Here is a 26,001-nt window from a genome sequence, read left to right on the forward strand (position 1 = left end):
AATTGTCTGTTCTGCTTTTAGTAACAATGGTACTTGATTCATGAGTTGGAGCTGTAGTAATTCTTGTCTTTCACAATGTTACTGTAACCTTGCTCAAGGAATCACAAAGGAGAGAGTTGGTGTACTGCATTTTAGTAGGAAGTTTATAAACTGGTTCAGGATTGCTGATGGATGATAAGAGTAACTGTTTTAAAACATAGGAGTGCTCATGGGGAATTTCATAACAACATGAAATAATACCTTACCAGGACAGGCTTGTTAATAAATCTAGCACTTAGTGTGGGCTGAAGATATGTGGGAGTGACTGTTCCCAGAACATGACCAGAAGTGTTCATACCTCATTAATGTGAAATGATTCACAAACACTTTTTTGCATAAACTCATATAATTAGGGGGGAAAAAAGGAAAAAAAAAAAAAAGAATCTGGTATAATGCCACAAGAACTAAATGAATAAGTAGTGTTTTGGTTTGGTTTAAATTACTTCATTTATTTTTGCCTTTTGATTTTCAAATCACTGTTTCCCAAAGCCCTACTTTTCTGAGTAGCTTTGTTGGCTGGAAAGTTTGAGTTCTTCTCTCCCAGCAAACTTTCAGGAGCTAAGATTTCCAAGGAAATACAAAATAAAAAGAAAACTAAAAGAATTAGCAACATTGAAAAAAATCCTGCCTTTTCCCCTCCCCTCTGATGCTGTTCTCTACCTTAAATTGACAATGTCCATATCAAATGAATTGCAAGAGAAAACCTATCAAGAAATGTTATTTACCTTGGCAGGTACATTTGGGGTAACTAGCAATTCACTGATACCCCTCTGTAGTTTTAGAACCAAACAGTGATAATCAGCATGTGTGGCCTTCAGCTGCCGTCGCTCCAAAGGTGAAAGTTGCAGTGCCAGGCTATGGGGTGTGCTGGATGAGGAAGCGGACTTGGTACCCTGGTGCTGTGCCAGCTGCGGGTGTAGCAGCTTCCTGCAGAGGGGAGGGGAGGAGGCTGAATGCAGCGCTGTGCTGCACCGGGTCATCTGCGTCCCCCGTGAGTCACAGCTCAGTCATAGGCTTCTCGGCCCGGTCAAACGAGACACTCCTGGCTGGCACATGAAACCCTGCTGCCAGCTTCCCCTCCCTTCCCCCCTCCATCCTAGGTTTTAAGAGCCTTTTTGGTATAAAAGAGACTTGGTTGTGCCCACCTGCCAGCTAACTTGATTTCTTTTGATTGCGCTGTAAAGAGAAGAGTTCCCCCTGCTTATCACGTTTGTACTTTGGTTGTAGTGTCAGGCATAGGCAGATTAATTGGTTGTAGCTTTAGCAGAGCTGTCAGGGTATTTAACCCATTGAAGAAAAATTACCTATGCAGGTGATAAACAGACTTTAAATGCCGAGCAATTACTTAGTGCTAACAAAGCGCCATGACTACACACTTTATCCAAATGCAAAAAGCAAACTCTTATCAGTGGTTCTGTTTGCAGGAGGACACTAAAAGATAACCTTTGTTTGTGCAAATACTTACCTGATAAGATCATCCGAGAAGGAACAGATGAAATTTCTGTCTTGCCTGTAGGTTATACTTCAGAATACATAGTATCAAGCAAAAAAAGAAGAATAATCATAAACTGAGAATGCTCACTTTTTTCTTTTACTTGGATCAAAAGTCTTGGATGATATGGTTTTTTTCTGCTTGCATTGATTGTGTTTGTATCTAGGACATAACAATAAAGCAATTTAGAGACCTTTAACCAATAGGACTTTGGATGTCATTGTTCACAATAACTGGCAGGGCTGGAGGCTGGCTAGCATTGAACTTGGTTTGTTCATTGCAGGTTAAACCCTGCCTGGTAGCCAGCGTTTTCAGCACAGGAGTCCTGTGACTCATCAGTGGTGAAACTGGTCCGGGAGTTTCCAGACTCTGAAAGCTTAGGAGGTGCTTTTAGTGGGACGTGCACTTGATACCATTTGCCTCTCAAGGGTCACAGGTCACATTCTGAAGCTGCAGAGGTTTGAGTTTTTATTGTGATGAGTCTTAACATCTTGCGTTTGACCTCTGTCTAGTTTACTCCAGTTTCTTTTCTGTGTTAAGACTTGACTGAAAGACCACTGTTTATTGAATGCTTTAATTGACCAATTTAAAAAAAAAAAAAAGTCTAGTTAGTTGTAGCACATCAATCAAAAGATTTACAAAACTGACATCTTTTATTTTGCTTACAAATGACTAATCAGAGATTTCCCATTTGGTGTTTATAAAGAGCCTTTATATTAAGGGAAAAGTAAAATTCAAGCACATTTTGGTCTTTTTGTATCAAGGTCTTGTATTAATCCAGGCATGCTCGAAACTCCTAATGCAATGTCGTGAAGAAACTAAATACATATTTTCTAGTGTTCCTAAGTATCATTATCTTAACCTGCTCTGGGTCTCTGTGAGATTTTTGGGCATGAGTGTGATTTTAGGTGGATCTGGATGCCTTGTAGTACTTTGTCTGGATGCTGATACTGTGGTGTGGTGTTTGTGTGAGCCCCATCACGCCTGCTTATTCTCTACTGACTTTGGTTTCCTTTGAACAATTTCAGTTGTAGATGACAGAGATAGCATAGATACTGCTGTCCTACTAGTTACATGAGAAGGAAGCAAGAGGCTCTGAATTAGTCCTGCGTGCCTCCTACTGAAAATGACTTTATATAAGCCATGACCTCATTAGGCTCAGAGAACCTGTGCAGGCAAGCAAGCTGTTGGAAACTGGCCATCAGTCATTTTCTTACTCACTGGAATACTTGGTCTGTGTGGATTTCCTGCCCCAACTGATTTGCTTGCATTTTATGATGATTTTTTTGGAAAATGCATTTGGGTTTGGTATTTTGGGGCCTGTTATACTCTTGTTCCCCACCCACTAGAGGCTGACAAAAACTGGCAATGGGCAGATGCATTCTTGGGAGGTGGCTTCACCAGTTACATTCAGGTGGCTGTTGAGCTTTGGGTTTTTCTTTCCAAATGGCAATAATAGAAATTCTCTGGAGGAGAACTTAATTGAATACATGCAGCACAGCAGGACCTGTTTTTGAAGCAGTTGCTCAGCTCGCCCCAGGTGTGGTGAAAGCATTTATATGAGTGGGGGCTGAACTGTCTCCTTTGGGGCAATTTCAGGGTTTCACAGCCATGGGCCTGTATGGTTTCCACCTTTGTGGTGTGAGCAAAGGAGTGTTTTGCACCTCTGCATTTATTGGGAATCATGCAGGGACTGGCCTTGTTGTTTCATGGCCTCTGTAAATGCCATTGCATTTGTGATCTTTGGCTGCCTGGCTGTTTCTCTGTGACCTACCACACAGAACCAGTTTTAATTTTTCAGGTCAGTAGAAGGATGCAAATCAGAACCTGGACCAGCCTTACTTACTGTGGAGTTTTTTGATGCCTTAGTTTCTGTAGCAATTGAAATAATAATTCCCCTCACTTAAGTGCTGGGTATATATATATATAGATATATATACATGTGTTTTGCATAAAACTGGGAGTGCAGAGCCTACTTTTTTTCTGGAAATAGATTTGAAGGGGAGATGCATTGGATACCAGCTCTGCAGAGCTATTGCTGCAAATCAGCATGTTTTAGAGAAGGGGACAGGTACAGAGATAAGATTTGTCACCAGGACCTGTGCTGGCTGAGACTTGCCTGACAGAGGAATTCATTATTTGAGTTGATTATGAGTTTGCTTTTTACCTGCACACTTTTTACTAGGAGTTAGAACTTGCAGGAAGTAAGGAAATAAAATGCCATCCTTGAAGGCAGTGGAATGTGATGTTAGTCATCAATACTAGTCATTTATAGTTTTTGCATTATGGGCTATTCAGGCTATTTCCTGAAAAAGGGAATATTTCATTAGCCAATTGTTTTCCTTAGCAGTGCTGTAAGGGCATCAGCAAATAATACAATTTCTGGCAATGCTGTTTATTGCCTGCCTGTGTCATCAGGGGAGAATGATGGGTGGATTTTAATGAAAGAACTTCTATCTGAGCTGAAAAAATACTAATGCTGCAAAATGCTGTTCAGAGTTGGCTTCTTACCTTTTAATAAGTCTGCTATGTGCAAATGAGCAAATCCAGTGTCATATGTTGTCTCATGTCTGGATTTTGACCACTTTTCCAGTGATCTTTGTCATTGTGCCAAATGTATTATGAAGGTGTTATGCAGCAGTGCCACTGCAACGCAGTCCCCTGAAAAAGAAGCAATAGCATAGCCTGGCAATGCCCTAGTGAGACTGCAGCTGAGAATTGGGTGGGTAGGGTGGATCTGCTTGGTGAGTGAGAAGGAGCAACAGCACAGTCCAGCTCCAGAAGAATGCCATGAGTGGTGTGCAGTTGTCTAGTGCCTTGCTTGCAAAACTCTTCTCCTCCTACCCCAATAAATCTTATTTTTTTTTCCAAAGTACAAAAGTAGTTACAAATTATTTGTACTGACCACCTTACTTATCAGCAGAGAAGTCCTAGTCCCTTCAATACATACAGCTTTGAAAACTATCAGTATAAGGCTGTTGTTTGAGACAACTAATGGAAGACCAGAAACAGGATATTTTCATTATTTCTTAAAATATGTGTTCTATGGAAAGATTGCATTTGGTAGTCTTGTTCTCTTGATCTGTGGTTTAGCTGGTTATGTTGTTGCAGTTTCTGAAATCTCTTCTTTGAGCTACTGTGTGCTTTCTGCATTGTCTCATATCAAGATACCATCTAAGTTTATATCAGCTTTTCACTATCTTTGGGGTGGTTTTGAACATGTGCAGGAGTCTGTCTGCCATTCAGCTCTACCATTACAAACCAGTCTTTGCCAGAGCTTTGTTCACACATTTAGTAATATAAATAATATAAAGAGTTTTGTTTCTGTATTGCCTCAAAAACAATGTGATTGAGATTTAGGAACCGGATTTACAATTTCTGCTCTGAAAGAGAACGTGTAGTGGGGAATAGTTTCACTTCTTAAGACACTTGGTTGCTTTTTTTGCAGAGGTAATGTGGGAGAGTAATCTTCCCTCATCAGGAGATCCAAGAGTGGTGGTGTATTTGTTCTGTGTGGATGGAAAGTAGAGCTGGTCAGATTGTTGTTTCTCTGCATGTGCACACAAAGATAGATGTACTTTTTCTGTTCTTGACATCATTGTAGCAGATACATAGATTTTCATAAACTTTTTTTGTTAATATCTACTTAACATTCCAATGTCCTTTTTTTCTCTTTCTTTGATGTTATATTTACCCAGTTTTTTGTTTTGCTGCCGATCAGTCCAATTAGGGCATCTCTTCTCTGTTCAGTTTCCTGTAATTTAGCTTTACTTATCAGGTCTGTCAGTACATAAGCAATGGTCTTGCCTGAAACCTTGGCTTATGTAAGGTAAATACTGCTTTTTTAAGTAAGTCATTATAGAATCTATACCAATACATGTATTTCTGTATGGAAAGAGGAATTTATATCAGTCAGCTTTATGTTGGAAGAACAGTATCTGCACGGCCTTTTCCCAATATAGTTATTTCAGTTACAAAACCATAAATCACATCTGAAACTAAGTGTTACAGCTTTGTGGCAGACCAGGAATCTTGTCTCAGACCATAAGAAATACTTCTAATGGGTAGTTTGTGTTACTTGTTTTTATTGCTGCATTAATTGTTTAAAGAAACATCATCTGTGAGCAGAAAAAGCATTCGGTGGCTGTTAATGTCTCAATATATGACCTGACAATTAGAGAATGGCCCTGGCCCAGAAATTATTTTTATTGTGGGACTGTTGTGTCCTTGCATAAGACAGCAAAAATAGCTGGTGCTTAGAGGATGATGTAATTCTGGTTTCTTTCCCTCTAACATCACTGTCCTGCTGTTATTTGGTGGGGAGAGGAAACTTCCAAGTTTCCCAGTTAAAAGGGTGTGACACATATCCATTTTTGTCTTTTCAGAATCTTTCCCAGAGAGTATCTTCTACAGCAAATCCATCTTTATTCTCTGGCAGACCTTCAGCAGGTGAGTGTCTTGGGTTAATTCTACCTGTTACACACAGAGCCTGTTCTTGCCTTCAGAGCTAATTGTGCATTTCCCTTCTAGCTATTCATAGCAGAAATACCTGTAAAAACGAGTTAACAGTGGCATTGGTTAGGGATGAAAGCCTAGAGCATCAGTGTTCAAATAAGGATGGAAAGAGACTGTGAAAGAAAACTGTAGTCTGCAAAGAGAACTTTGCTATTTTTCATCTGCTCAATAAATTCTCATTAAAGTCTCAGCCTACAGGTGACAAGTAGTATTTATTTCTTTGCTTGAAAGCGTTGTTCAGGAATTTTGAAGTTTGTAAAGTCCCTGGTGCATTATTTACAAAGTCTGTTGAGCATTGCCATGAGGAAGGGGTGGGGGGGGCTCACAAAACTGAGCCATGCAGTGTTACCATGACAGATGTGACAATGGAAGAGGGAGTGTGCCAGCAGAATGTCTTTGCATTGATATTGATTCAACAAAGCAAGAACCTTGAAGTGTATTTACCTGAACAGCAGAATTTTATTATGTAACAGATTAAACAAGAAGAATTTGGAAAAAAAGAGCTGAAAGGGGAAGATAAGGAAAGTGAATGTGCTGCAATGCTGATGCACAGTGGAGGAAGCAATGAGCTGAGGTGTGCTGGCTGACATGGCCACCTCTGTGTTCACACTAATGCTGTTGCCAGTAGCGTGTAAAACAGTATTTTAAGCCTCTTTCACCTATGTTTTCCTTCTCTAGTGGTGCCTTTTTTGCAGGATAAGGGTAGCATAGTCAGTTCTGGATGTTCACTTGACACATTAAGTTGAGGTAGTTCAGATTCCCCTCACAGCTGCAAACTACAGAACAACAGGAATCATGGGTTTTGTTGGCTGATGAAATCACAGGGTAGAAATAATTCCATATATAAAATAAAAAAACCAGTTGCCTGAGGTCTGAAACTGTTTCCACATCTTTTCAGCATGTTCTGCTATCTCATCTTTAGTAATCAAGCCATGAAAAAGCGAGCTACTTAACTCCAGAGCTGTAGTCTCCCTGGTGGGCCTGTCTATTAGCCTCCAGTGCTTTGTAAGCTGCTTAATCAGTTCCTAACATTGGTAGTAGATATTTTAGAAGCAATCAGGAGCTTATCAAGCACCCTGGGGCAGAGAAGGAGGGTAAAAGTCATAATTCATGCATTGATTTAGCACTTTCCTTTAACATACTTCTTTGTGTTTGTGTTTGCAAGACACCTTCTCTTCCCCTGAGGGCCCCCAGTCCCAAACTTATCATATTTAGAGGCAGTATAATTTGATTACCATTTCTGCTGGGGTGGGTTAAATTACATTTGCCTTTTAATCTAGCCATATCCTTGTTTTCAGCGTGGAGAGGGTTTTTCCACATTTCAGAGGCTCCAAGTTTGAAATCGGATTGCCTGGTTTTATCGAAGAGGATCCAAAGTGGAAAAGAGAGGAGGGCCCCACTGAAGAGAATGAACCCAATGGTCAAATAAATACTAATACCCTTAGCAGCCCCTCCCTCCTGTCTGCTTTGCCCCTTACTGCTGCTTTCTCCCAGTGGCTCATCATTTTCCACTGACCTGCAGTTTGGGTAGTTTTAATCCTGAAAGTTTTTCCTCCTTTTGATTCGTCTGCTGCCTATTTCCTTGTATCCATGGACTGCTTTTGCACTGTATCCTGCTGTCATGTAGATTGCATGTGTTTGGGGAATTAACTAAAAGGTTTATTAAAGATTAATGGAAAGATAAGGCATGGTGAGTGAATTAGGAAAGCAGAGAGGGGTAATCTGCAGATATAAGCAACCTTTACTCTGGTTAGTCCTAGCTCAATTCTGATTTGTTTCCTGGCCAAGTTCCTTTAAAGATCCTAGAAAATATGGTTGTTTCCTACCAAGCAGCTGAGTTTCAAAAATGGGGTTTGAGGGTCTGTTCTTAGTTGCAAAAATGTTAAAATGCCTGTTTACCAGTAGATGAAGCAGTTTATAATGCTATTCTAAAATAAAATCCAATATAAATATCTTTGCAAGCTTAACAAGGCCTAGATATTATGAATCTTGCAGAGTATATACTTGGGCTATCTGATGGTCTGAGGATGGTTGTTGCTTGAATCTATTTGGATAGAGCTCTAGTGGGGAAGACTTTACTGTGAGGTTAGAAGCAGAGTAAAATATGTGAACAAAATGGCCTTCATTTTTGGAAATTTCCCAAATCCTGGTGAGGCAGTGTGTTTTTGCTAGTACTTGGGTTGTTAAAAAATGCTTGTAGTGCAGATGTGAGTAACCAAAGAGGCAGCAAGTGATAATCTTTATTTGTATGTGCACATAAATGCATACATGGACTCCAGAAGGTTTTGCTGCAGACCAAGGCCCCAGGGTTTACAGAAGTCTATCTGTGGGCATTCCTATGAGATGTATGTTCTTAGACTCCTGGTGTCATTGGAGGTGTCAGCAGAGGAGATAAGTGGTTAGGTGTGTTCAGATTGAGTAGGCAGGAACACCAAGAGTGATTTAACAGGCACAAACACCACAGCTTGCCTCTTCTGCCTCATTGGCTACACTTGCTTGTCTTTGCAACCTCCTGTCATCTGCCCTGCATTACCCATAACCCTCTGCATCTCTGTTAGGCAGTTTATTCAGTGTTATTCCAGTCAATTAAAGCTTTCAAGAGAGACATGAAGCAAGTATTCACTCCTGAGTTTGCTGGTTTTAGCAGACATAATACACCAGAAGAATGGATTAGTCTTACAGACCATGATGTGCTGTTGCAGTCTAGGTTAGTTTCATCCTAAACCTGCTGGAGATGTGAACTCTGTTCTCTGCTGACATTACTGGTGGACATATCAGTACCTTTGTGCATGTATGGACAGAGTTCATGCAACAGGAATTTAAAACTATCCATTCCAATTTTACAGATGTGATTATGGGGCTGCTTTTATTGAAACTGACAATTTTTATACTGTTAAATGTTGGTTTGGATCAAAGTTGATTCAGACAAGAGTCTTGTATTTCTTATGAAAAGTAATTCTTACTACTTACACTACATGACGTTATTGGGAGCTTTTGAAATAAAAGACTAGAAGGGGCTATTGTGGTGATTTCCAAATTTGGACTGTTCATCCATAGAGAGTAAACTAATGTCCTACCAGTTTTTTGTGTTAAATAGCAAGATACAAAGTATACAAAGATTATTGCACTGATGCACAGGAAGTTCCACCTGAACATGAGGAAGAACTTCACTGTGCAGTGACCATGAATGAGAACCAGTTTCTCAGAGGTTGTGGAGTTTCCCTCTCTGGAGATATTCAAGAACTGCCTGGACACAATTCTGTGCCACATGCTCTGGTATAACCCTGTTTGAGCAGGGAGGTTGGGCCAGATGATCCTCTCTGGGCCCTTTTTGCCTTACCCATTCTGTGATTCTGTGATGATCTTTACTGTAGAAACTTTCTTTATCATGGCAATTGTTTCATCTTGCCTATACCAGCTGTGAAAGATACAGTAAAATGAAAAGGATCCACATAAGGGTAAAAATTACTGGATGTCAGGGGTGGAAATTGTGAGCAAGATTGGAAATTTAAAGAGATGATAATTTGAAGACTTGTTTATACAGGAACAGTCAGGGAAAATTATGAAGTGACAAAATATGGGAATTTTAAAAGATGAGTTGAATTACTTTGAATCACTGTGTAAATACTGTTATTCAAAATATAAGTGGCTTTCATTTGGTTTATCTCCGTTTACTTTGGAAGCAAGGTGACATAAGTTGTATTAAGGCCATTTTATTTCTGAATGTGTATGTCCATACAGGGATTTAATGTAGTATAATGTATCCATTTTAACATTGTAGATAAACTAATCTGTTGAAATTTAGTTAAAACATTATTGACTTCAGATCAACTTTCCTGACTACCTGTAGATGAACTTACAAATAATGTGAAGAGCAATGCAGAGAAAGGATGAACAGGAGAGCCCTGTTCTCACAATAATATGGCACAGATCATACAGTGAGTATGAGTGGGACATAAAAATCCTTAATGGAAATGCTTCTTTGCAGAACAGAGTAAGTATGAGGAGTTTAATGCCACAATAGTGTCACTGAGGCCAGAAATGTATCATCTTTGAGAGGATTAAGTATCCATAATGAGAATATCCACAGTTACAGTGCATAAAATAAAGGGATTATAAGATTTCAGACTATACATACTATACTGAAGGGATTAGGAAGATGTCTCCCCTACTGACAGACAGATCAATGATTTCATCTGCCTCTGACGTTTGTAACACTGATCACATACTGCACTGATTACAGCTCCTGGGAACATTTTCTGTTTTGCTGGACTGTTGGTCTCACAGCAGCATTCCTCACTGGGAAATCTTAAATGTTTCTGGTCAAGTTTTTCTGCATAAGGCTCCCTAAAAAATAGGGGAATAAAAATTAACTTCAGTGAAACAAAAGTGCTACCTCATTTGAGCCTAATATAAGATTAGGATTAGAAAGTCTTAGAAGAGCAAATAAATCATTAGGTTTCCTTCACTCCTCCAGGCTTTTTACTCACCCTGTATTTTCATGGCTCCTACTAGACAGGAGTGAAGAAAGAGATCAGAGATGCTCTTTCTACTATTTTTGTATATGCAAAGCTTTAGGTTAATGTAGTCAAGCTGTTTCATCAGTCCCAACAATAGCAAAGAATGCAAGATGTGGACTTCTTTTGCCTTTTACTTGCTGTTTTTTTCAGAAATAAAACTTTTTTTCTGATAACTCAGTCCTCATACAATTGCTGATAGATGCTTAGTATAGATTGGTGACATACAGATGAATTCCAAACCCGTCAGTGGTGGTGTCCCTGCCCAGCAGTTCCTTTTTATTCATGCAGTAAAAGGATGGAATGGAGCATCTAACCCACAGAGAGCCTGTGCATGTGGCTGCATTGACTCAAAGAAATGGGGTTTGGCTAACATACTTTGGGCTTGCTCAAGTTTTAGAAGTATTAGTGAATAAGGTATGTGACAAACCCCCTCCTGCTCTTAGTGTGTGTAGCTGAGCCTGTGAACTCATGAGTGCAAACTCAGTTACATCAATGAGATTGTTGTGTCATTCAGTGATTCAATATAAGCTGTATCATCTTAAACTTCTATTTACCAAAGAGGTTTACCCAGTCACCTGTGCCAGTAGATTCTTTTCATTTTAGACAAGCCCTTTTTCTGCTTGAGGGGCAGGAGGTGAAAAATGAGAAGGAGAATTAGGTTTTGGGCAGGGCTGGCTATGCTGAGATGACTGAAGATTTGTCTGTCACAGTTCTCTGTGGGAGTTGACTGTGCTCAACAAGGACAGAAAAATGCCAGGCACATCATCTGTGCCATAGCTGCCACAGTTCAGAGTTCAGCACTGTTGGGAAAACATCGATTCACATCCCCAGCCTCCCAAGCAAGAGTTGACACAGCATGTGTGACAGAGATGCAAGTCCTGCAGGGTGTTACTACCAGTGTAATAAATACCAGATAGTTCTCTACATGAATTATGTAAAGATGCATCTTGGACCACAATGGCATCATGTTAATAGCTGTGTCTGTATGACATCCTTTATGACCTCTGCCTTATTGACAGTGTTCTAAAGTAGCTATAGTTCTAAAGTAAGTGTATTAGTAGTGGAATATGAAAATAGTCCTAGGATGGGATAAACACACAATACACATCTTCATAAATATTAAAAGATCTGATAGCAAAGCAGCAGTTAAACAGCTTGTCTACTTTCCTGTGGCTGTGGCTCCCTTATCACTGCATCACAGAATGGGTGAGGTTGGAAGCATCACAGTGTGTCATCTGGTCCAACCTCCCTGCTCAAGCAGGGTCATCCTAAAGCACCTGGCACATCATTTATTTCTGTCACTCCCTGGAGTTGGCCAGCACTGAGCTGCCTTTCAGCAGAACAGGAAGCTTCAGGTTAGCTGATATTCCTGGTGTGTGTGTAATTCCCCAAAGTGCTGACAGCTCTGGTTACAATTAGTGGTAATGACAATGATCTTACTGGTGATTTCTTTTTACCTCAGCTCTGCTGAGGAGGGGAGCTGCTGTCATTCAGAGTTAGGCTCATGGTCAGGCAGAGAGCATGGCAGAGCCAGCCAGGCTCAGGGATAAAGAGCTGGTTAGGGGAATTTTGGCAGGTGACTGTCAGGAAAACAAGTTCATCTGAATTAGGTATTGCAGGCAAAGTCTAGAGATCTAGCAAGGTTGTTAGTAGATATTTATAATAGTAGGACTAGTTCCAGCACTGTATGAAACCAGAATTTTTAACAAGGTATATTAAATACTTGTAGTTCTTTACCTTGTGAATATGTAATCTGGGACACTTGGGGTAAGTGTGGCTATTTAGAATGAAACTCTGTTTAAAATGACACAGTAGTGGTGCCAGTGATTCACAGGAGCTTTTGAGTTGAGATCTCCAGAGAGATTTAATTTTTTTCAGCCCACAGAAGCAGCAGCAGTAATATAAGTTACCCCCTTTCTGCTGCCTTGTGTTAAACAGGTTTCTTCTGTTATTTTCTGCTGTGCAGAATGAAAAGCCCAGCACTGGAGATGCAGGTTAGCAGTGTGAAAGACTGGGCTCTGAACTCACTGCTCAACTTCACATAAAATGATGATTTGGGTGTTCCTTCAGGACTAACATCCCAAGAAACCAGATTTCCCACTAAATAAAATACTGTCTCAGGGCTACCTGCTTGGATGAGAGAGGAACATTTTTTTAGATTTTTTCTTTAGATATACTTTGTACTCATGGAGTTGAGGTTTTTTTCAGAGTAGCCCTAGCCATTTTCTTGCTATGTTGCTTTCTTGTTCCAAAATCCTTCAGAGGACTCCTCCTAAAAATGCCTAGGTCCAGTTCTGTGCAAGGCAGGAAAGTTTCTAATTTTGTGCTGTCACTCATGAAATAATATCTTGCTCAGTGGGCATGTAGAGTCAGTTAATATCTCTGCATGCAATTGCCTGCTTAATCTTAAAAAAGCAGGTATATATAGTCTCTGCCTGAATGCATATTTGCTTCTGTATTTAGAATCACATATGTTTTTAAGCTAAGTAAAGGGCTTTCTGTTTTTTACCTGCCAAATTCCTGGTACTCTTTCAATCTTATTTGATTAAAACAGCCTTTAACCTTTGCTTGAATACCTTTTTCTTAAAATAACCTGTAATTCATCCCTGCAACAAGATCAGGAGAACTTGGGGTGTGACAAAATTGACATGTAGCTGCCTGGAAACGTTGAGGGAAGGAGAAAGGAGGAAAGACGATTGAAACAGTGAGCGTGAGTCTTGTTGCAGAGCTGGTGGGGGAGCTGGCACAGGTGATTTCCAGGCATGTTTATACTGAGACAATTCCATCTCCTCTTCACTTGTATCAGCTTGCATCCAGAGACCTGCTGAAATTTCTGGCATTTCTTCCTTTGAGTGAGAAGAGTGGGGGAGGGCTTGGTGGAACCTTGTCATCCTCTCTGTCTCCTGCTATAAATTGACTTGAACTGTCACCAGTTTGTTTTTCCTCTCTCCCAGCCAGTGTAAAACTCCATCTTCACCTTGCCCCCTGCCTGTGTGTGCTTATCAGAGATTAGCAGTGTTTGCTCTTGACCTTGTGTTTCTTCCTCTTCCCAGTGCCTGTTTTAGTTAGGGGCTAATTTGTGGAGTATCTGTTTAATACCAAATTAAAGTGAAACATATTCAGGGTTTATTCCGGAAGGACCGTGAGCAGCAAATGGCTCTGCCATCAGTGCAGACTGCCTAATGCAAACAAGTCAAAGGGGGCTTCTGATTTCTGTTTATTCAAATCTCACTCATTTAGTTGGCTCTGCTTTAGTTTGATTTATTTAGCAGTTGGTCTGTGGGGCTCTTTTTGTTCTTTGCAGTGTTTATGGCAAGGTTTCCTTTTGGGTTGCTCTCTGCCCTGAGTGGGTGGTGAGTTAGCGCGGCACAATGTGCCCTGGTGTCAGCAGTGGGTCAACAGAGTGCCTGGCCTCGCCTGCTCCTGCCCACCCTGCTGGCACCTGTACCACAGGCTGGACAGGCTTTTGGGACCTGTGGAGGGTGTAAAGGGAAGAGGAGAGAGAGGGTGGGGTGATATCACTCTTGCTATTGGGAGCTGGGATTGTGGCCCATAGCGTGCCTGGTGCAACCGAAGATGGAGCTCTTCTAAAGTTACTGCTGTATTCTTTTTTAATCTGTTTTATAGCAGTGCACAGTGACTGATTCGAATGTGCATGCACACAAATAGTAAGAGATTATTCTTCCCTTAAATCACCTGTAATTTAAATAAACAAGACAGGCAGTCTGAAAGATGTGATTTGCAGTCAAAATGGAGTAAGGAAAGCCAGCTGACTAGTATATTGCACAAAAGATGGAGCCTAAGATCTGATATCTGCCTCTCTGTGACTTTTACCTCATGATCATCCTTCCTCCTTCCTTTTCCTTTTCCTCTGAACTAAAGATTAATTGTGCATTGAAATCATAACAAAAACGTGCGGTGCTAAGAATCTGGCCAACGGAAGAGAAAAAATCCTCAAGGAAATTAGCAGTCCACAAGCATTGTCTGTTCCCTAGATATAAATGACTGGGAACTTCCCAGCCAGGGAATGTTTTCCCTTTATTTTCTCTGCAACTTGCATTATCCTTAGCTAAGCATATTGTGGCATGCTTGTTTCCAAGTCTGTGTTTTCATCACGTAAGTCCTGACCCCACTGAAATCTTTGTGGGGCAGATATTGCATTTGCCATTTCAGCTTTAATGCCCAACTTCTATGTTTAATGAATGTTTAATGAAAATACCTGCTTACCTATCTAGTAAACAAATAGAACAAATAGGTAAAGGCAAACATTGTATTGTTCCTGCATTGCCAGTCACTTTTGCTTGTCCTGACTTGTGACAAAGATTACCTGTGACAGACAAGAGAATTTGTCAGAAAATGGTTTCTGAAATAGATGTGTAAGGCTAGGAGGTAAAGTATTAATATAGCTGACTGCAGCAAAAGAGATCTGAGGCAGGCATTAGGAACAACTTTCCAGTTGTTCTGAGCACTGGACTGTTCTGGTAAGAAGTTTTTAAGTAAGTCAAACAGTCATTTTGGTTGTGCTGGAGGGTGAGGAACAAACTGTGTGTTTCTAAAAGTGTGTTTTCTAGATCTGTTTTCTTATATCATTGGCAGTTCCTTTATATTTTTCATCTCTCCTGGAGGTGAAGCAAGAATACTGGATGTTTAGTCCTCTTCCACAAAGCTGCCAGTGGTGGAGTTGGGAGGGTAGTAAGCATCCAAGTGGTGAATTGAAGACAGCCAGTTCAGGATATTTTTTCTGCCTTTTCATTCAGTCCAGGAATCATATTCTCTATGGTGCTTTAAAGTCTAGGCAAAGCTGGAGCTTTCCTTTGTATTTGTTAGGAGAAGGCATGATTCCATGTTTCTGGAGAGGTAGAAAGAAAACAACCAATGGGGGCAGAAACCTTTTCTGTAGAGGATGGTGGAAAGTTGATGGTGCACAATTGTTGACTGCTCCTTCAGGTAGCTTCCTTCTGCCAGACACGCCTGTGACATTATTCCTGTGCATTGAAGTACTTCCTATCTCTTCAATTTACATAATTGGGGATCATGAATGAGTTCCATGTCCACCACCCCTTCTCTTTTCTCAGTGCCTCTTGGCCTTTCATGTCTCTTCTGCATTGCGTCAATGCCTCCTGGCAAATTCTGTCTATGTCTGCCTCTCAGATAGAACCAAGTGTGTGTCTGGCCTTGAGAAATAATCATAAATTTTGTTCTGTCAGGAGGAGAGGCCAGGACAATCCAGTTTACATTTGAACCTGTAGTTCAAGGTGTTTTAGGGATTTCATATCACTTAACCCATACCCTCCAGGCATCACTTGTGTCTGACATGTAGATCAGACTGGAGGAATAAGAGGAACAGATTGCTCAGAGCTCCAAATGAAGGTTATGAAGCAAACCTATGTCTTTAAAGAGAGTGCCTTCTAATAAATGTTATCTGCAGAGAAATACAGCAGCCCCTGCATAAGTGGTTAATGTTACTGCTTCAGTGTTGGCTCATAAAACAACTCTATCGCCTGTATGACGATAATGATTAACAAGCTGATTTACAAGGGTGGGGTCACAAAGCCATTTGGCAAATTTAGCTTGTCTTACAGTGGCAGGAATACAGAACCTGAGTTTTACAGTATTTTTACCACTTTACCTGGAATACTTAACCATGGTGGCCAAGCTCTTAGGCAGAGCAGTAGCAGCAGGTTCTCCTTTATGGGGATAATAGCTAGAGCTTCCTCCAGTGCTTCTGATAGCTGAGGAAATTGCAGATCTCTGTCTGAGGATTTAAGAGTGCTGGGGACATTTCACAAGTTCCCATCTCAGTGTTTATTCCCTGATCACTTAGCCACAGTGAAGTGCCAGTGTTTACAGACACAATGTTACAGGATGCCTCTGGTTGATTGCCCCTTGTGCCAGAGCTGGCAGAATATCTGTCCAAAGATATGTGTAGATTTATCTTCCTACTCTTAGATTCTGAATAGCTGCTGTTAAAAATATACTTTATCTGTTGATTCTCCATTATCTTGGATCTTAATAAAGGATTTTTTTGTTTAGATTGTGTCAGATTTTACTTTGATTATCATGTGGTAGAAATTACTCAGATTAGCAAATATAATTTAAAAATTATTTTAGTCCAGAAACACTTTATGTGATTGTAATATATCATCACACTGTTGAGAATCTAGACTTCTTAACCTTTGCAGTTTCTCACATTGAGCAGAGCAGTGCATCTGAAAGCTCAGCAAGCTGTATTCCCTTTACTGTCTATTGTGACAGTCCTAATGTAGGTGATCAAAGGTATTTATGATCTCCATTCTATGTAAACATCTACTGCATTTTTAGAAGTTGGTAAAAATGCACAGACAGGGTAGGAGTTTTCATGACTCTCAATCAAATTCACAGCATAGACTCCTGCAGGGATAGAGGTCTTACTCAGTACCTTTTGTTTCTTATCTAGCATTGCTGACAGGAGCCCTGCCCTCAAAACAAATTCTTACTGCCCTCAGAAATGTCTGAAAACTGTGCTGTTTCTCCTTTCCTGTCCATAAAGTTCATACCTGATCGACTTTGATACTGATTTATGTGGCCATGATGCAAAGTTTGGGTATTTCTGTGGCCCTGGTCTATTAGGTGGGTGAAAGGCTATTGCAGGTGTTACTTGAAACACTAGTGGGTTGCAGCTAACTCACTTGTTTCTAAAACACATCTCTCCTCTAGTTCCCACTAAAGTTGTTGGGATATTGCATCTACGAAATGACACAGTCTGAGTTAGGAGGGGACTTCCCATGCTTGCCTTGTCTAATCAATATTTGATGATTTTTCAGTTAGTCCCAGCCAGAGGCTTCTATTAATGTCTTTTGTAATTTGAACAACTCTCAGGAACTGGAACAAACTCTAATTCTATGATAGGGTTTTTTCATGCCTTGCCTTCAGTCTTGCTCTGTTTCCCAAACAGAGAGTTATTACAAGTCATGAATTTTAGGTTACCATCTCTCTGGGTTAAAACTCTTAACAGACTTGAGAAGTTCTGCCACTGTTCCCTTGGCCACTTTTCTAGTTTGGTTTTTAATATGAAACATATATTGCAACACCATGTTCACTACATTTCTCTCCCATGGGTCTGGTTTGTGCAACCCTCCTTCGTGCTGGTAAGTAGGTTCTCATAAAGGAGATTTTGTTGACTGAACCAGAAAGATGAAGTGACTTAATTTCTGTGCTGTGAGTGCTGGGGGCTGGGGGTCTGTGCAGCGTGGAGGCACAGCTGGGTCTGGGCAGTGGAGCCTTCAGAGATGGACTTCTGCCAGCACTGTGCTTGGCACATCCCAGGGAGCTGGGATGAGGGATGGAGTCAGGATAGAGTGGAACTCACGTGTCAGAGATGGGGGGACCTCCTCTCCTCCAGTGCAGGGCAGTGCTGTGGGCTCAGAAATGCATTGTGAAGGTCAGACCCAGGGACACTGGGCACAGGCCCCAGGCAGCACCTGCTGCTTCTGAAAGTTGGCTGTGAGCAAGAGCCCTGTTGTGCACATAGTGGGCCACTGAGGAGGGTTTCTCTGGCTTGGTGGATCCTCTGGTCTATGGCCTTTGCAGTTCTTGTTCTCTGGGGACAGCTGGCTGCCCATTTGTTTGTGAAAGCATCATCTTGATAGAGCAAGGGAACTATGAGTAACTGCCAGTCTTTGAATAGAAGGATCAGTGAAGCTCTGGGGGCAAGCAGCCCTCCTGACAAATAGTTAAACTTTGATTGATCACACGTTGCCCTTATAATCATATTAATGTGATGTATCCAAAGGGACTCCAGCTTGTACCATAGCCACTGCTGCCTTTTATCTCCTGTCTTCCTGGTGAATCAGGAAACACATAACCCAGTGCAGGTGTCCTGCCTTCCCACTGCACAAGAGTCCTGCAGCCTTTGCCAGTATTGGCTTGTCTGCTGGTGTTTGGCCATCCCTTTATTTTCCCCTCACCTCACTTATTGTGAGCAATTGTTTCTTCAGAATTGTACTGCTCCCCAACTGAAGACAAACATATATCAAGAAGAAAGTTTGATTTACCTTTATTCATAACATTGACTTGTATAGGAAGCCTCTGTTTCAGAAATCATGGAAAATAATTGTGCCACCATCCTTTCAGCACGTGTTTAGATACTTGTACCCTGTTTGTTTCTCCCATTGCTGCAGACAAGTCTCTGCCTTCTCCTCTTGCTCTTCAGTACAGCTTGAGCTTTCCCAAGCTGGGTGCAGGAGGCTGGGAAATGGGGCAGGTAGCTGCTCCTGCTGGATTTCCTGATTTCTCTCTCTTCCTGGCAGCCCTGGCACCTGCAGCCAAACTCTGGCCAGAGGGGTGCTTTGCAATGTGGGCAGGGAACCTATATGGGAGGCTCCTCCAAAACACAGCTTGTCCCATTTCAGGTGGGAGATATTTCAGGTGGCAGTTACTGTAAAAAGCAGTGTTTGCTTTGCTGGTTTGAATTGTAAGTGCTTTGAGGGCAGGGCCTGGCTTTTGTGTATGTACATGTGGGTGTGGTTTTTTTATACAGTTCTTAATGTGACACACACAGGAGCTACTGTGTGCAAAGCCAAGGCTTTCTGTCTTGTGGAAGCTTAGAGAAATGTTTTCCCTGATCCAGAGGGTTGAACAATGATTCTGATCTGAACACTGGGGCTATTCAGAGACACAACTTGCTTTGGACCTCTGGACACAACTGTTTTCCTTCTGTTGTCACCAAGTAGCACACCCGGGTAGAGCAGAGATAAGCATGGCCCTGTGTCCAAAATGATGTCGGGATGGATTCTTTGACCAGTTAAGGAAGAAAAAGCTGCATTGTACCCTCTGTCAATTGTGGACTGGGATGCCATTAATCACCTCTCACCCATAGTTTTGACCAATTATACAATTGTTTGCTCTACAAAGAGTTTGGATTAGAAACAGTCCTTGTGCTTTATGTGTGCTGTAAGTAGGAGAGAATCTGAACTCAGCAAAATTTTAATTTTAGCTTGATGCTTTTTACTTTTTAAGAGACAGGCATATATTTTAAGCCTTTGCCAGGTGTATGCTGAGACATCCCCTATTTGAAGAGATAAGCCAAGGCTGAAAATTTTGGTTTCTGTTTCTTTGGCATACTCTTAACTTAGTTTTGTGCTAAACTGCCACACTTCTGAAATGTGACGTACTTTTCTACAGCTTGTAGTGTGTGATTTCACAGTTTCTCTGTTTTGTAAAGTTATTTTGTAAACTGAAATGTTCTTAGGAAAGGTTCAGGTCAAAGCTTAGGAGTGACTCCAGCAGTGAGAATGGACGTGTGCTGGATTAGGCTGCATGGGGGCTGTGAAGTCTTCGTCACTGAAAGGCTTTAGAAACAGGTAAAGAGTGATAAAAATATTAGTGGCTCTGCCAAGACTGCCTCTTGAGGTCTTTCTTTACCTCCCATAGTTTCTATGGTATCTGGATAATGCATTACATTTGACTATCACACTTCTATGCTTTAATCACTTGTGTTTCCTTGAAACCAAAATGAGATTCTAACAACAACTGTGAGAAGATCCTGAGATTCTTCCATCATGGTTCTAGGGCATCTAAACTGACTGACTGGACCTCTGGCAGTCACAGGATTACATGTTCTGTGCTCCTTTTCCCAAGCCATAAAAGACTGTGAAACTGTTACCACAAAACAGTGAGTAGACAGCAAGTAGACTTGGGACAGCAAGTAGAAATCTTCCTTTCTGCTTGCCTAGCATAAGTGGAGATGAGGATTTTATTAGCTACAAACAAGAATGAGAGAAGGCTGCAAGGAAAAATCATCTTGTGTGCAGCCTTGAGGTCTCTGATGAAACAAAATAACACAAAATTTACAGATGCTAAAACCAGTGATAACATCGATTTGATGCTGCATTTTGTCTTCCTTCTATAATACAGTAAAATGGGCTGTAATTCACATTGCAAAATTGGCATGCATGGCTCTTTGAAGATACCATCTTCCTTATATGTCTGCAGTGGCCAGAGTAACAAGCCCACCCACTAGAGTGCTACAACAAGCCACACAAATAAATAAATAAAGAGGGACAAATAACACCATGTCCTCAGGGCAGCTGCCCACTCAATGTGTCTTGCTTAGGTTGTGAACTCTTGAGCACAGGAAAGCTTTTGTTCCTTGCAGTTTTAAATTCACCCCCAGTGCTTAGGAAGGTAATAGATTATGATAATTGTGCTTATTATGTTATGTAAAATGTTACTTCAATACAAAGATTTAACTTTTAAATCATTGCTGACAGTGACATTAGTTCAGATTCAGAGAGTTTGTTTCAGGGGCTTTAGCCTGGCATTTTAAACTGAGCATTTGTGGCCTGTGGTGAATGCTATAGCATGAAAATTCTCTGGAAAATTTGTATGCATTGTGGTTTATTTATTATCTTTGTAAGTGAGTTTTTGGAGGGTGACTGTAGCCTTGTCACTAGCTGGGTGGCTTCACTGTTTCTTTCTTTTTGTTTATTGAATATCATCAATTTCTGTTTCTTTCCCCTACTCTCAGCTTGTTTGGCTTTCAGATCCCCTCTGTAATTGTAGAGTGTGCAAGCAAAATATATCTTCCTTCAGAATGAAAAACAAACCCCAGCCTAGGGGAGCTAAATTAGCTTCTGACCATCTGTTAGAAGGTTAGCAGTATCTCTGCCTTGAACTATGGCTTCATTTTCATATTTCATGCAGCAGCTTCTCTGCATTGTTTATGTTGTGGTTGAAGGGGATCTTCCTATACCAGGATGCAATAGGAATGTCATTTTTCCTCTGACATGAGCAGATGTCCTATCTGCAGTAGTAGCAATAACATTGCTGCTTCCTGTTGTTGCAGGTGTTAGCAGGCTGGAGCTGAAGGCAAGGAAGGGGCACCTTTCAGCCCGTGCCATTCCCTGCCACCAACACCAGCACTCACCTTGCACCTTCATTTTCCAGTTGTACTTGTTAGTTGAGGCTTTCTTGGCTAGTGGGCAGGAAGTTGCCCTGGAACACAAATTTATTTCCTTACCACCTGGCATTTGCTTCCAAACTCTGTCATTCTTCTCTGCCTTGATATCTCAGCTTTCTCTAGATTTGTTTACACTGAACCCAAATTACAAGTGGTGTGTTACCATGTTTAGGGAAGAGGTGCCTGAGCTGACTGTGACACACATTTAAGTGTAGAACTCCCTACTTTTGGGTTTCAGGGTACAGCCCCTGCAAGTCTTCAAGTCAGCAATTACTGCATTCTTTTCCCTTTTTATGGGAGGTTGCTGTCAAATCCCATGACACATTTCTATCACTAATCTGGCAAGCTGCCATTCAGACCACAGGAAGCCCAGGAGAGAAGAATATACACTTAGGGCCTTATTCTATCTTCATTATTCCCCACAGCAGCAGAATTCCTTAAAGTCTCTAGAATTTTGATCTGAATGGAAAGTATTTTGCCTGAATAGCACCCCTTATTGAGGCATTGTCTCCAAGTCACAAATTTAGATGGGTGTTGTGGTTAGCAGTTTTAGCAGTTTAAGGTATATGGCTTGGTCATTTTTTCCACATCAACTTAAGGAGTGCTAATCACTTCTAATGGTTAGCAGGATTCTCTGGGGCTTCTTGATTTGAGAGCTGGACACTAAAGGGAAAAAAAAAAAAAAAAACAAACAAGTTCCTTTTCAAGATCTTACCTGAGAAGCTATTCATTTTGTCAAGGAGCAGAACATTATATTTGAATGTTTTTCAGTGGGAAAGACAGTTCTACTAAAGGGCTAAAGCCAGGACTGTTCACAGACTACATGCAAAATCTTGTACTTTGAAGGAAAAGAAACAAAACCAAAACTGTGATATGTGCATAAAAAGTAAGAAGTAGTGAAAATTGTAAGGCAGTATTCATAGCTGTAAGAGATAATGTGGAAGCCTTAAACTTGTTTCCTATTTACTTCTTTGTGCCTTATTGTATGAATGCATTGTTGTACTTAAAATGACTACTAATATTTTGTTATTGCCATGTAGAGACTTAAAAAGAGGTAGTAAGTTTGTTTTTATGTTCATATTATTGCTGCTTCACTGACTACTATTATCATTTGTGTTTTCATGGAGCTATAATTGTTGGGAAGTAACTTTATTGTTTTAATCAACAACAGCATGTAACTACATTTCTGTAGTAATAAATATTGTCTCAGTCCTTCAGGACATTCTAGTTATTTCTTAGGGGTTCATTTAGTATTGTCTTCTCATTCCAGGTTATTGAAGGAAAGCTGGCTCCTTTCTTGGGGAAGGTGATCAAGTTTGCCTCCTCTCATGTGTACAGCTGCAGCCTTTGTAGCCAAAAGGGTTTCATCTGTGAGATTTGCAACAATGGAGAAATCCTTTACCCCTTTGAGGACATTTCTACAAGCAGGTACTCCAATGTGGTAATGTCATTCATACATTTGATTTAAGTGTTCAAATCTTGAGGATTCTCAGCCTCATGACCTTTTATTTAAATAATTAGGGACTAGATTGCACTAGTGCACATTTCTGGGCAGCTACAGTAGATCACTGCTCTAGGGAGCCCACCATGAGCAAATGTGGAAACGTGAGAAATGTTTCTTCCCACATACCTGTAAGTCTCAAAATAGCTGTTCAAAAAGAAAGAGCCCCCAGTATTATCACACAGTGTGATTTATCCAAAGCTCTTCTGGGTTTGCAAAGTGTCCTGAAAAGCCAAATGACTTTTCTGGAGTGATCACAGACATCTTTCTGTTCTCTGGTATCACTGGGCCCATAATGTAAATCATTCACTGTAAAACAATAACCACCCATTCTGAAGTGTGTTCCCCATGAAGTGTTATGGCTGGTTCTCTGTTCTTTGTCTGCTTATTCATTCCTCTGTGCCTGTGTATGCAAGATTTTTATTTTTTAAAAATTCTATTGCTATTCTCAGGTGGCAACAAAGTAAGTGTAAGTGTATGCGAGTCCTAAACTAAACAAAAAAAACTTTATTTCAGATCATGTAGAGTACTGGATGCCAGGTCAGGGACAGGAGTCACATGGAAATTCTAGAAGCAAAATGCAGGAAACCAAAGCAGATTTGGCAACACAGCAGTGTTACTACTCTTTTTCAGTAGTGTCCTGGATTTTGAATAAAGGAGATATATATTTTTTTCCACCCTTAACAGAAAGACAGTATATCTGATAGCACAGCACAGCATTCCTCCACAGATAAGTACTTTTTTTGGCTGTTTCAAATATAGTTGTTGTAATTTGTTCTCCAGAGTGTTCATTTAAAAGGACCCACCTTTGGGAACAATCAGGACCAGCCTATTAAAAGGGTTTGTTAAGAATCTGGTTCCCTTGCATGCACAAAGATGTTAAAGTAACCAAGGACTGGTCTTAAGGGATTTTCAGTCTGATCTGAGTTTCAAAGGCTGTTTGCACATTGTTTTTCCACAGTCTTATTCTAAAAAATGTATTGACAAAGCAGTGGATAAAAGCTGAACAAGGTGTATGGCTGAGTTCTATAAACAGTCTTTGAGAAAGAATGCATCTAGGGTGCATGGTGAGATAGACTAAGTTAAAAATAAAAAGAAAGGCAAAGATGGCATAAAATATAATATGTCTGTTGAGTCTGCATAAAAGGCAATTAAGAATATTCCCAAAAGATTAATGAGAATGTGAAGGAACGTTTGGGAATACAAGTTTAAGTTAAAATGTGATTTGTCTGGGGATTTTTGGTAATATTATTGGACATTATTGAGTGTACATTGTTTCCATGCCCTTCAGCTGAGATCAGACATACCTTGCATTATAGAATTGCAATAGTTCAAAACTCTCTGGAATCAAATAGAATTTGTCAGCAGTTCAAGCCAGCAGAAGCTGCTCTAGCTCCTGTGTTTATGTGAGTTAGAAGCCAGAAAGGACTTGTGTTCGTGTTTCACAAATGTGAAGTTATGGTTGATGCCATGCCAAAGACAGTGCTCTTTGTTAATGGTTTTAATTAAAACACAATCAGCATGAAAGGTTCTCTGATATCTCCTTTTCTTATATCATCATTCTGCTTACTCCTTTTGTGTTCCTTATAACTACTTTTTATCCCTAGCATCTTCTATTTCCCTTCCTAGTTAGTTTTCTCATCTCGTTACTACACATGCACCTATGTGGAACTAACCAGATTATTTCAGTTCCATGTTTTTGCTCTGAGGACAAGTTGTGCCAACAGAGGAGCTTGTACACTTTACTGTGCAGCTCCATCAGCTCCCAAGCAGTGAGGGAGAAGGCCAAGTGGAGGGATTTTGTGTTTGTTTGCATCTCTTGGAGATCAGAGAGATTTCTGAAGTAGGTGTACTGACCACTACAAAGACTAGAGTAAGGTGAGGAGGCTGGTTAGAAATAGGAAGATGTACAGAGTAACCCGTGACAAATGCAAGTCCTGAAAGGTCCATGTCAACACTTGTAATTGTACCTGAAAATTCTGATGATGTGTTCAGTTTTCCTTGTCAGTTGTCATACAGAGCTCCGAGTGAACAGCTCAGATGTGTGATTTAGGTGTACTATTCTGAGTCCACAGTGTACAGAGATAATGTACTACAACACCCTTTTCTCCATCCTGGTTTTCTGGAATTGCTATCTACAGCATAGTATTCATATTTTGTGCACAATACTGGACTGCCAGGTACCCCATTTGAAGCTGGTGAGTTGAGGAGGAAAGAGCTGCTGAACTCTGAAGACCGTGGTTTTCTTTTTGCATTTGAATGTTTGTTTACTTTTGAACTATTAACTGTACCAGCAAACTGGGCTGTTAGGTTAGAAATATTCAGAAGTGCATGACATATTTTGCAGACCTCAGCTCTTTGCTGCATGTTTGAAAAGTGAAGCCTGCTCTTGTGTGTGTATATATGTATGTATGTCTGTATTGAGCTGGCATTTGGTTTTTTGGCTACCTCCCTCACCTGTCTCACAGTGGCCATTACAATTCCAAGGTGGTTCTCAGTTGGCTGTTAGCTTTCCATCCTCATGGTCTCTTAGGTCAGCTTTAAGGTGAAGGCATTGTTTCTCTCCAAAATATTCTCAGCAGTTTCTGGCACAGTGTTCAGCAGGAATTTATGAAGGATGAGTATTCTTTAGATAGACACAGCTGAGAGAAAAAGAGGGCCCCTCTTGAGGGCTGGAGTTTCTCTTTGGTCTGGTTATTTGCTTGAGAGTCATTTTTGTCAGTCCTTGGGCAAACAAAGTGAATACCTGGGTTATGCACTCCTCAGGGTTTGAATACACATATATTACATACCCTTCTCTCACTAATCAGTGTGACACATTCCTTTGTTGGCAAACGTTTCCAAAACAAACACAATCAGTTCACTTAATTAGCGAGTCTGTGGGCTGTGCTTGGCAGGCTCTTTACATCCTGCTCAACAATACAGCACAACAGTTTGCTGCCTTCAATGTAAGGGTGGGCTCACAAAGTCATAAGCTTTCTAATGATACATCCTT

The 26,001-nt window shown here is 40.7% G+C and overlaps 1 protein-coding gene across 2 annotated transcripts in view; it reads left to right on the plus strand.

Moving 5' to 3' along the window:
- The window catches only part of PLEKHM3 (pleckstrin homology domain containing M3), a 92,248-nt gene that overhangs the window by 38,847 nt on the left and 27,400 nt on the right, over positions 1 to 26,001 (plus strand). Inside the window, exons 6-7 of one of the 2 annotated variants that reach the window (XM_079311481.1) lie at positions 5,917 to 5,980; positions 22,776 to 22,946. In XM_079311481.1, coding sequence (XP_079167607.1) covers positions 5,917 to 5,980; positions 22,776 to 22,946 — 235 coding nt within the window. The remainder of the gene's footprint in view (positions 1 to 5,916; positions 5,981 to 22,775; positions 22,947 to 26,001) is intronic. The other variant, XM_079311482.1, reaches the window with a different exon arrangement.

This window comes from Erithacus rubecula (assembly GCF_903797595.1).
Source record: "Erithacus rubecula genome assembly, chromosome: 8".
Classification (NCBI taxonomy): Eukaryota; Metazoa; Chordata; class Aves; order Passeriformes; family Muscicapidae; genus Erithacus; species Erithacus rubecula.